Genomic DNA, 12,283 nt, shown 5'->3' with positions numbered 1-12,283 from the left:
GTGTCATTTCACAGCAGGGAATGTCACACATTTTGTTGGAGGATTATTCCGTAACTAGGACTACATAATCAAGGTATTTACAGACTTTTAAATAAATAAAACAAGATTTTGGAAGAATGTGAGATTGTTTTTTGCTAATATACTTGCCAAGTGATGAGAACATAGGCATCAAAATCCTTGATAGGCCTATAATCCTTAATCAGCTTATATCAGACATTCATTGTCTTTATTAATTTAGCTAAAATAACATTTTCCCAGTTGAAATCTGTGAATAGATGGATACCCATTAATTTGTAAATGTCCTTATCTGTTTGATTGTAGTGTGATAGCCAGTCTGGGCAGGGTCCATTTTCATATTTTATCCCAGTCCGTCCTTGATTGCAACATTTTTTAATTAAATCAGTGACTGAATGTGGACTAGTAGCCTGTTAGTATGTTTGTTTGGTCAATTCTTTGAATATAAAAACAAATCCCATTACCATAAATCAGCCACAATAAATGGACAGTATACAGTATATAAATATGCAGTATATAAAACAGCAGCTGTAGTTTTACCTGTATGTAGGCCAACTTGTGAAATTCTGGGATGTGCAGATTGATTTCTTCCATGACCCGCCTGCCCGAGGACTATATAGGTTTGACACTGGCTGGGGATCAAGTCAGAACACAGCTACTGCGAGGTAAACAGGCAAAGTGCATTCAAGTCCAAGTAATGTACATGTATGTACACCACACATCCAGGATGCTGTCCTCTAATGATCTGTGCAGTGGACATCAGGCTTAACACTTTAGAGTACACCATGCAAAAGGTTTTTACCATTTTCTTGGACAGTCTTTTACAGCCATTTTTATAGCCTCAAGATTCAATAAGTAATTTCAGATAAGCAATCGTGTATTCATCCACTGTGCAGTGATTTTCAGCTGCACGGTCACTCATCACCACCTTCACATGCTGTGGAAATTGGAAAAGTAGTCCCTACTTGTTCAAGTTCTTCATAGCATCTACAGATTATTTGCATCATTCTGGTTTGAATCTTTGAAGAAACTTCCTTGCTCTGGGTTTATGAAACTTGGTATCAACAGTTTACGTGTAACACATCCAAGCTAGGGATGAGAGGGAGGAGACGCAATGATGGAGGAGTGAGATGAACAAATAAGTCATCATGGCTTAACTCTTGCACAATTAAAAAGACAATGAATGATTTTTGTGCTGGGTTTAGACCATAGCTCATTAGAGTCTTTCTCTGTCTCTTTCACTGTGACGCACATGCACGCACACACACACAAACACAAACACACACACACATGCTAGTATTCAGGGAAGAGGATGTTGGTTTTGGACTGAGGACAGTGGCATGGCTTACAGACAGACAGGACTTGTCTGTGTCTGCTGGAGGAGGGCGTGGGGTGCATACTAATTAAACCAACAGCCCACCTCCACTATGTTCTGTGTGTGTGTGTGTGTGTGTGTGTGTGTGTGTGTGTGTGTATTTGTATTTCCATCGACTTTGCTGTCATGTTACGTGTAGTGAGGCTTCAGAGCAGTACACCATTGCTAAGCACTAATATACACAGTGAGATACAGTATAGCTGTAGCGGTGTGCACAGCAGGCAAATTTAACCAAGGACCCCATTCCTCTAAAAATGGGGAGACCTGTGCATTCAATTAATATATAACTATGAATCTGTAGTGTTAGGCAAAAGAGCAACAACAACATATTTGTTACTAAACAATGAGAAAAGGATCCAAGTAAGACAGCAGCATTCTGTCTGGAGTTTTTTCCTGCAAATTCTCACATAAATTTGCCCAAAAAAGTATCTGCTCTTTTTTTTTTTTTTTTTAAGAATTTTATGTGATGAAATATCAAAGGATATTCTCCCTGACTATTACACAAAATGCTCTCAATACTTTCAAATATTGTCCAAATACAGTCAATCTGTCAAAAATAAATAGTTTTTGTCAAATGTCAAATTCATATGAATATGTATTCTAATAATACATTGTACTAGTTTGAGAGTTCTTTATTTGGGCTGAATTTACACACTGGCAAAAAATTGTTCAACATTTCATACTCACATTTTGCACACTTTTGTTATGGATTTTTAAACAGTATTTACCTTTCAACTTCACTATTTTCATATAACCCACTGTGCATCTTAATTCTTTAATAATATATCCTGTCCAAATGCACCACTGATTTTAATAGAACATCAGACACATAAAGCAGGTCTGTATGCTCTATATGAGAGGTCTCCACACAAAAGATTCAAATGATTTAAGTGCTAAAATAAGCAAACCTCATATTCCACTACATGGTTGTTCTAATGACATAATATTAATACATTTATATTTTCATTCTGTTTACATTAAAGGGAATGTACAAAATAAAATTTCAAAAGAGTATTATATACAGCTGGCTTTCTAATTTTAATTCATAAATTAATTTGTCTAATTTGAAGTTATCTAGAGTCATTTTAATCCACCACCCAATAACATTGCATAGCATGCCTGGTACTGATAGAAACCTTGCTTTTGCATGTGTAATGTATTTACAGCAGGTTTCCTTAGCAACATTGCTATGCCTTTTAGATGCCATTACGTGAACAGAGCCTCCGGCAGCCCCCAGGCAGGGCAGGGGCAATCCCCTCCAGCAGTATGACTGAGTCATTTGCACGCCAATGATAAACTCTCTATAGCCTATCATAAATTCTTATAATTCAACTCAGATGTAAATGTTGTTACGCCTTAGAAAGTAGAGCAAGGGTGTGTGAAGGGGCATAGGAAAGCCGTCAGGAAAGGCAAGGCTTTAGTGTAAGTGGGTGATTGATTTATTTAGCTTTATTGGTTCACACAGTTGTCTAGAAAAAAATCACCCCTTTTTCTTTGATTGATGATGCAACCAGAGGAAGTACAAATGCTTCCTCCCCTTTTCCTATTTAATTTTCTTTTTCTGTCATATGATACCGTTGATCTCCAGTTTATTAATGTGTGGTTCTTTCTCGACTATCCCAGGGTCCCCCTGGTCGTGCTGGTTTGCCTGGTGCTGATGGTTTGCCAGGGCCCCCTGGTACCATGCTGATGCTGCCGGTGAGTGCCCAGAATGTTGTTTTAAGGATTTATCTGCTGTGTTAGTGATTCATCCTCCTAATATGTGATTTTATCAAATCCTTTTGACTAAAGATTTTCATTCCACAGACAACTATTTGATTTGAATTTTTTTTCCCCCCCAGGGAACTGCATGTACAAGGATTAGATTTTTTTTTTTTTTTTACTTGAATATTGAATTGCATATCTGTCTACATCATAGGTTGGGAGATTTAGATGATGAGAGTAAAACCTTTAAGCAGAAGTCACTCTTATGCATTGCCTCATTGGGATAGTTTCTTGTGAATTAAAGTATAGTGAACCTGAACTTTTCTGCACTTTTGCTGGGAAACTTCTGGGACCCTTGTGAGGATCCCTGGGGGATCCCACATTGAGAATCATTGCTCACTGCTATAAGTCAAAAATAAGCCGCAATTTGCCTATAACTTGTTTGCTATTTAACAGAACAGGATATGTGATAGGTGTGGACAAACAGAATGTGCACCTTTTATTAAATTTCTGTGTCCGCATGTGTGTGTGTGTGTGTGTGTGTGTGTGTGTGTGTGTACAACAGTTCCGCTTTGGTGGGGATGGTGAGAAGGGTCCCGTTGTGTCGGCCCAGGAAGCCCAAGCCCAGGCCATCCTCTCCCAAGCCAGAGTAAGTAGAGCAGGACATGAAGCCAGCCAGCAACAAGCCAAATGGCTCTGATAACCGCCCACCCCGTCGCCCCCCCACTTTACACACACAGCTGTAGGGGGAAAGGAGGGGTGTGACGGAGTGTGTGTGTGTGTGTGTGTGTGTGTGCACGCACTCTGAGCTTTTCTTTGGCCTTGCAAAGCTAAAAGAAAACATGCCGAGCGGGCTGGAGAGCAACATAAAAAAGCCACTTTGAACAGATGGACGGAGGGGAGAGACTGTTAAAAATACTACAGGGGGCACACGACCTGCGGGTGGGCTAGACTAGCAGGTGTAGAAAATGTGTGTGTGTGTGTGTCTGTGGGAGAGGGGTGTGTTGCAGAGGGAAAAAAATTGGTTTGGCCTTGATTTGTAGCAGCACTGTTAGCTTCAGCATGACACCCCACTCTTGCTAAGCCCACAAACAAAACACGATACAAAAAGGGTAAGTGAGCAGCACTGTGAAACACAAAACCTTTTATCCTACATGTCCCTGGGACACACAGTACAGTCCTTAATGAGTTCTTGATTTCAACGTCGTGTCTCTTTATTCTACTTCAAATTAAGTAGAAAAACAAGCTGATGCACCTTAATCCATGCACAACACCCCTTTTTTGTTGAATTTGAAAACTTAAACTAAGTTGTATTTCCAAGAACAAATTTTTGAAAGTATTGAATTTAATGATGAAGTAGAAAACTGTTCAACACCTCAAATTTTCTTAGTCTATAAACAGGACTCATTAATCTTTTGGGGTCCATTTAAAGTAAAATTATTGCAGCAGAGGGTAGGGAATGGATACAGCAAAACAATATAAGAGAGAATAGAATAGAGAATAAAGTAGAATATATTAAACATAATGCAAGCAACTTTTCACCATTATATATTAAGATAAATCTATGATGGAAAAGTATGAATCACAGCATTCTGATGGACACTGTGTGCAAAGTAACTAATATTCCAATGCAAACACTAAATGACTGCAGAATATGGACAATACAAATCAAGTCTGTACAAATCAGAAGGACATGACAATACAAAGAAAATCCATATGTGCAGAAAATGTACATCATATTCACATTACCAGGTCAACAGAGGAAGGCATCACATTTGTAAGAAAGTGTTTAGATGTCGTATGTAAAAGCATACATCTTATCAATATATAGTCAATATACAGCTAAATAAGACAGATTTGGATATGTGCATTAGTAGCTGCTAACCACGTCAGAGAAAGTGGCAAAGTGAGCTGAAATGAGATATCCATAATTTCAAAGAAGCAACAGGTGTTCTTTGAAAATGTTGGATACCACAGAAATAACACACATTTTAAGAGATAGTGTGCAAACTATGTCTTTGGCACTTTTACAAACTAGATCTTGACTTGTCTTTTTCAAGAAATGCATTGCTATAATGGATGCACAGAGTTTTGGACTGAACTTATTTCATGGAGTAGAAGTTTACCTTCCTTTTTGTGTGTGTGTGTGTGTGTGTGTGTGTGTGTGTGCGTGTGCCCTATAGCTTGCCATGAGGGGACCTCCAGGGCCAATGGGTTTGACAGGAAGATCGGGACCTGTGGTAAGTCTTGCTGTTTTTGTTTTTGTTTTTTTTCCCCCAAATATCCGCACAAACCCTCCCCCACCATGAAAGCACATGATAACCCCCAACCTGAGTGAGTAAACAGAGGGATGGATTTAAGCCTTTGCTGTCATTGTGGTTAATACTACATTTGACTGCTGCTTCCCCATCTGCCTGTGTGCATGCATATCCGCTGCATTTTTCATTGAAATTGTCATACACAAAGAAGAACAATATGAATGATGTGGAAAGTGACAGTTGCTGTCAGAGATGTCACTCCAAAGGCTGTTTTCCCTGGCGTTAAAGTAAACTTCCATTCTACTTTACAAAGAAAAAAAAAAAAATCCACTGTGTGTTGAATATCTTGAATATCTTGCAGTGGATTTTGTCTAAGAGACAAAGTCCAAAAGCCATTTTACCCGCTAAAATATTGCTCCCTCACCCCTTGGTGGCGTGGTGACCACACTGTTTCTCTGTTACTATCTAGGTGCTTCCAGCTGCCAAGCAAATTTCACAGTCATTCTCTTGTCAGCCCCCTCCCCCTTCCTCCTGGGCTTGTTGATACACGATCCACTATTTATCTGCAGGAAAAAGGCCCTGCAAAAGACATGGAAGAATTACGCTCTGTAAAATCTGCCCTTTGCTGGCTAAAGACCAGGATAATGATCTGAAATAATGTGACAGAGCAGATACCAAAAACAGCCAACCTGATAAGAAATTTGACTCTTACTTGTTCCTTTCCAAAATGGTTTCCCTTTTTAAGTGAGCACATGTCGATAGCCTGGCTTTTCAGACAGTTGAGTTATTTTATGATTCTAAAATGTCTGTCTGTAATTGTCAAATTACCAGCTTTGAATGCATAGTCGTCTGTAGACAGAATCTATGCCTAAATCTCCACCTAGACCCACAATTTAGCTGCAGCATTTTTAGACTTAAGTATATGCTGAAAGGCATCCAGTTATGTTAAAGTGCCTCTGTCTTTTAATTTAAACCTCACATGTTGATATTGTGCAACCAAAGTTTTTTCATAAACCTACTATCATATGCTGATAGCTGACACCTAATGATGCTAAAGATAGCAGCATCTAAATCGACCGTGTTGTGTATACATATTGCACAGAAACATAATAGAAAATCATAAAATATATTATCGGCAATACAAATCACCTTTGAAAAAGTCATTTGCAAGAACCTAAATGATCAGAAAGCCTTACATAATCTTCACTTGAGTACCCTTATAGCATAAAGGAATGTACTGTACTTAAAGAGTATAAGAGATAACTAATGCATCTACTTAGCTAAACATCGCCATCTGCTGTTTACTTTAGACTTTTAGCTTTTTTAGCTATAGTTCTATGAAACTACATGTCCAACCATTTGAATTAAATGCATCTTTGTTTGCTTTGTGCTTCTTCTCTTTAGGGTCTTCCTGGTTCTACTGGACTGAAAGGTGAAAGTGGAGACCCCGGCCCTCAGGTGAGAAAAAACGGATCAATGCATAAAAATGGCCCTTGCAGGCTTTTGTACACCAGGGCCTTGATTAGTCCCAGCACTGATGATCACCTAATGGTCCTCTTATGTCTGCACAGGGTCCCCGGGGTGTCCAAGGGCCTTCAGGACAAATTGGAAAACCCGGCAAGAGGGTGAGTGAACTCAGTAACCTGGTGTACTCATACTGCTCTGTAGGTGTGTTTGTGTGTGCTCACATGCCTCAGTGTACATTCGTGTTTGCCTGTTGCGTGTTTGTTGCTGTGTGATCAAGCCCGTGCACTCATTTGTGTGTGTGGGCTGACCACACAAAAGCTGGAAGGCTTATTTCCAATCCAACAAACAGTCGCTTGATACGTGCTTAAAGGCCTGCGCGGCCTCCGATCCCCGGATCAATGGCCAAGCAGTTAATCTGTCTGAAAATGCCAAAACGGGAAAACTGGCTGCAGATGTGGGGCACAATTAGTGTCACGGTTCAGTCACTCCACCAGGCCAAACGTCTTAACCCGATTGGATACTAATAAATATAAACCAGTAGCAGGCAAATTAGGAATGCAGCCTTGATTTGTGGACAAAAATGTGATTTTCAGTAGCACAGAATGTAATAAGAGAAATGCTTGTCTGAGGTTGTCAGTCATTTACTGATGCATGATGGGACTGAACCTGTGATTGCACCTTGCCCTCTTTACCTGTCTTAAACCTTCATCAGAACAAACATAGCACCTGAGGAGAGTAGAAAAGACACTAAATTATGGAGACTGAAATTGAAAACAGTACTGTAATTTTTAAATTCACAGGACTTTTGTGGGCTCTCAAGGGCAATTTTGCTCCAAGTCCCCACTAATTTCCAATTCTGTTTTTCTATTCTCGATGGTCAGGGTCGTGCCGGAGCTGATGGGGCCCGCGGGATGCCAGGAGAGCCAGGCTCCAAGGTACAGTGTCATTTCCCATGTTCACATCACCAACTGCACCTTAGATGTAGTGACATCAGAGTTGGGATGATTTGGTTTTCACACTGCAGCCCATGATGACTTTGGTGTTGGGTAATGTGTGTCAGCATCCAGTGACATCAGCAGCTGTGTTTCTCTGCAGGGTGACCGAGGTTTTGATGGACTACCTGGCCTGCCTGGTGAAAAGGGACATAGGGTGAGTATCACTATCCCTCCTCATACAGAGTTGGTCATCACATTAGGATTTAGAGTGCATTCATTTGCACATATACTGTCAAAGGATGAAAAAAAACAAACAAAAAAACATGGAAATAGGACAGCACTAAGGGTCATTTTCCTTCAAAGACGAAAAAAAAGAAGCATGAATAAAACTATTTTTGGGGTGTATTTCAAGATGATTTGGGTGAAAGATAGGTTTAGTGATCATCCATTAAAAAATGCTTTTGTTGCATTTATCAACATTTTCGTTTTTCAAAGGAGATTTTCCATTTTTATCGATATAAAGCAAGCTACAGTGTGGTGTTGCTGTGACCTGTTTTCTAGGTATGCTTTGACAGTAGTAACTATTTTGTACTTTTAATTAGTCAAAATCATGTTGTCTGAAAATGTCATGCATTTTTTGTTTTTCTAAAGCCATTTTGTGACTTTGAGTCTCTGTGATATTTGCACAAAGAAAGTAATCATTAATTAGAATCCAAAGAAGTCTTCATGAACAACAGATTATTGTTGGGTTGAGCAACGACTCTAGTTGGAAGTTTCTAAGATTACAATACACTGATGTGATAAGACGCAAAACTGGCATAAACTAAAATCCCTCTGTCATCAGAGATTAGTCTAGCTGGATTCAGCCAAGGGCTGGGCATGTTTTTAGCTAAATAAAGTTTTTAATGAAACATTTGGCTACAGGCCGAGAGGTTTAGAATTTCAGCACCTATGTGAAATCACACTGTCTATTAACCTCCTTACTTTTCAACTTGATGAATGAATAACTGTAATCTTGTGGACAAATTTGATAGCAATGTGGGGAGTAAGTGGATAAGAGGTTATTTCTGCTTTATGCAGTGTTCCTGCATTAAGCAGAAAACATGGACAGATTCAGTGACAGTGTTGCCTTGAAGCAAGGTAACCTCAGTGTTTCTGTGTTTTATTTGCCAAGTGTATTCCTTGTCTCCCTGCATGGGTCACAGTCTAGAGAACAGTCTGGGAACTATAAATGAGATGAAGAGAAAAAAACAACAACATTAAAATAGTTGTTCCTTGGCAGGTCTGTGTGTTAGTTTGCAGTACAATGCTCTATGGTAGGACTGTATAGTAATACCTATCACTCTCACTTCAATCTAATTCACTTCAGCCTCTGTAAAACTTTTGGTGACTTGGGTGAGTGTAAGATAAGATGAAACTTTATATTTGTTTGTTACCACAGCAAATAGTACCAGGATACAGGAAAGAAAATTAGGACATAAATAAGAATATGGCAAGGGTTATAAAAGGGTTATAAAAACATGCAAAACCGACAATTTCAATTTAAAGGTCTGGCTAGCTCCATGTTTAAAGCCGGGTCATAAAATGAGAAATCTGCAGTACGTGAATCTGAATGAATTCATCAATCTATCTATTTCAGGGAGAGCTAGGACCGATCGGACCCCCAGGTGCCCCTGGAGAGGACGGACAGAGAGTAAGTGCCTTCCTCCTTGACTTCCATCCTTCATCCAAAACCTAAAGAAAACTGCAGAAAGCTGACATAGTCGGCTGAAGTGAACCACACCGCTGTCTGAGTTATATCAGCTGCAGTCAGCCACTCACCCCAAGGCAGTGGGAGCTATGCCTGTGTGCAGGTGGAGGCTATGAACTGAAGTTCTGTAACCTTCCCTTCCCCTAAAACGAACTACACCCCCAGGCCACGGCTGCATGTAAGAATGTGCTCTTACTCAGCTTGTGTGTGGGGCTTCACTAATATTGGACTTTGAGCGCTGAAACCAATGTAGATATCTCTGGATTGAAGTTGTGTGGAATCTAATGAAAATGTCTCATTAGAATCAGTTCAGATTAAGATCTTCCAATAGACAACCAGTGTAGTAGTGATCAATTCTGCAGTAAGTAATTCATCATGTCCACCATATTAGAAGTGGGCGACATCATGGGTTGAATGCTGCTAGACTTCAATGAACTGACACTGACTTTTATCTTTTCTCCTCATAGGGCGAAGATGGAGAGATTGGGCCCAGGGGATTGGCTGGAGAGAGTGTAAGACTTGTTCGCTATTGGTTGTAATTCATCACCAGGCGTCAACACAATCATCTTAAAGCATGCCCGACAGTTTTGCATTTGAAATCTCATTTGACATTTGATAGTCTTTCCTTGAACCCGCAAATCTATCCACTAGGGGGCAGGATTGCCCTACTAAACATCAGCAGAATGAGTTTAAAACAAAACTTTATTTTGACTTATTCCCTCTCTTTGCTCATAGGGTCCTAGAGGTCTTCTGGGTCCTCGTGGTCCTCCAGGCCCCCCTGGACAGCCTGTATGTATCTGTGCCTTCTCTTTCTCTGACATCACTTCCTGAAAATGACAAAAGCTATGAAGAGTCTAATCTTACTGTTTGGCTCTCTGCAGGGTGTTGCTGGCGTCGACGGGCCTTCAGGTCCCAAAGGAAACATGGTATGGACACAGTCCCCTCTCCCTCTGAAATGCTGTCCCATCAGCTCAGCGGGTTTTGCCCTCCCTTTGAGGGCTGTCTGAACTGTAGATGGCATTGCACTGTTTGAGTTGGGCTGTAAAAACGACCTTAAGGATGCACAGCTGTGAGGTCAAAGGTTAGCCCTTCACCTCAGAGAGCATGAGATAGAGAGTAGTCTGAGAGTTTTATTTGAAGAGGAGTGAGAATATTAAACCTTAAACTGAGCCCCTGCCTTTAAAGTTTGTAAGGATAGCAGAGGCAAAGTGAACTATGATGACAAATAGGGTATAAAATTATTGTTTATTTCTTATTCCTGTAAATAATTAGCCAAATGTAGATAACATGATGTCACATTGAGATATTTCCAGCGCGGCAATATTGGAGTTGGACAGCAGAACAGCAGGTTTCAGTGTCTCTCTGTAAGAATCAAAGGATGTCTTTCGAGGACGCAAGAACGTCTTTCTAGAACGTCTTTTTAGACTTACCTTTTCGCACCAATCTATTGCAGAGATTATTTGGATTGCTAGAGCTGTGCTTTTTACATATTTACCATCTGCCTAGAGTAGTTCTTTTTCGAGATTTCAAGATAGGCACTTGCAATCTAGAGGATCATAAGAGGTCGAGAGACTAGTTTCTCCACTGAAAACAGACCAGACCAGACTGTAATGCAGCCACAAGATATGCATTTTGTTAACTGGAAAAACACTTGTGGGTGGGTACATAAAAGCAAAACAAAACAAACTCCTGGAAATCAGTGAACATAACAAATTGATATCTAGCAGGGTATATGAGGGTGGATTTTGTCTTTAATTTTGTCTGTGGGTGATCCACAAAGATTGTCAGCTCTTTTTTCACCTTTAGCTGGTGACTAATTCAATTCAGTTGGTAATTTGTTTTCTAGAAATGAAATTCTGAATCCACCTGTCACTGTGGCTGGTTGACAATAAAACTAGATTCACAATCTAATGTCAATGTAATTAATGGTGCTCAGTAGAAGGCTGGATGGCTCCCACTTAATCATTTCCAATGGGCTGTTTAAATAAAGGGACAGAGCTGAGGCTTGCTTCGGGCTAGTTTTGTTGTTTTGCTGAACAGCCTCGATCTTTTTCATTTCTCAGGGGCCACAAGGAGAGCCAGGCCCACCCGGGCAGCAGGGTATCCCTGGAGCGCAGGTAGGTGAATCAAATGCACACTGTCTCACCACCCATGACAAGACAGTGTGGAGTGTAGCGCTTTGCTTTTTCCATGATTTGAAAATGCCATCAAGCGGCCACAGGCATGTTTGTCTTGCACGTCATCCCTGCAAATATTATCCACCAGCAGTGTAAACTCCACACACACTGAGTATTTGCTTCGAGATTCGCTGATTTATATCGCATGAGACAGAGATATGCCAGATGAAATGAACACACAGTTAAACAGCATCATTGTCATGCACTGTCACTGCAGTGTGTGATATTGTTTATCTTTGTCAGTGTAAAAGACAGCAATGGACACTCGCATTTTCTCAAAGTTCAGATCGCTGCATCAAAATCAGAGGATGAAGAAGTGTCAGGGCAGATGATCTTTTGCATTTTGATTCTGCTGCTCCCTCTGTTTCTTCCACCTCTCTCTAAGGAGCACATGCACATACACACACACACACATGCACATACAAAAACACACGTTTTTCTTAAAAAAAATTTTCATGGGTTTTTCTTGGGGAGGGGTTGTTTAAGGGTTGAGGGATCGCTCTGAAAGCATCTCATTCATGTTGGTGGAATTCCTGCAAGGCTGCCACACCTGTAGGAGTAAGCTTCAGTGCCTTGAATTACCCTGCCACACACACACACAC

The 12,283-nt window shown here is 40.3% G+C and overlaps 1 protein-coding gene across 1 annotated transcript in view; it reads left to right on the top strand.

Annotated features, from left to right (window-relative positions):
- col11a1a (collagen, type XI, alpha 1a) overlaps positions 1–12,283 on the top strand; it is a 98,391-nt gene that overhangs the window by 32,181 nt on the left and 53,927 nt on the right. The window contains exons 12-23 of the mRNA XM_030079751.1: positions 3,014–3,088; positions 3,660–3,743; positions 5,278–5,334; positions 6,757–6,810; positions 6,924–6,977; positions 7,701–7,754; positions 7,915–7,968; positions 9,394–9,447; positions 9,972–10,016; positions 10,240–10,293; positions 10,386–10,430; positions 11,568–11,621. Of these exons, the coding sequence (XP_029935611.1) occupies positions 3,014–3,088; positions 3,660–3,743; positions 5,278–5,334; positions 6,757–6,810; positions 6,924–6,977; positions 7,701–7,754; positions 7,915–7,968; positions 9,394–9,447; positions 9,972–10,016; positions 10,240–10,293; positions 10,386–10,430; positions 11,568–11,621 (684 nt within the window). The remainder of the gene's footprint in view (positions 1–3,013; positions 3,089–3,659; positions 3,744–5,277; positions 5,335–6,756; positions 6,811–6,923; positions 6,978–7,700; positions 7,755–7,914; positions 7,969–9,393; positions 9,448–9,971; positions 10,017–10,239; positions 10,294–10,385; positions 10,431–11,567; positions 11,622–12,283) is intronic.

Source organism: Myripristis murdjan, chromosome 20 (genome assembly GCF_902150065.1).
Source record: "Myripristis murdjan chromosome 20, fMyrMur1.1, whole genome shotgun sequence".
In the NCBI taxonomy this organism is placed as follows: Eukaryota; Metazoa; Chordata; class Actinopteri; order Holocentriformes; family Holocentridae; genus Myripristis; species Myripristis murdjan.
Note: the sequence above shows the minus strand (reverse complement) of the source record. Positions and strands in the feature narration are given on the sequence as shown.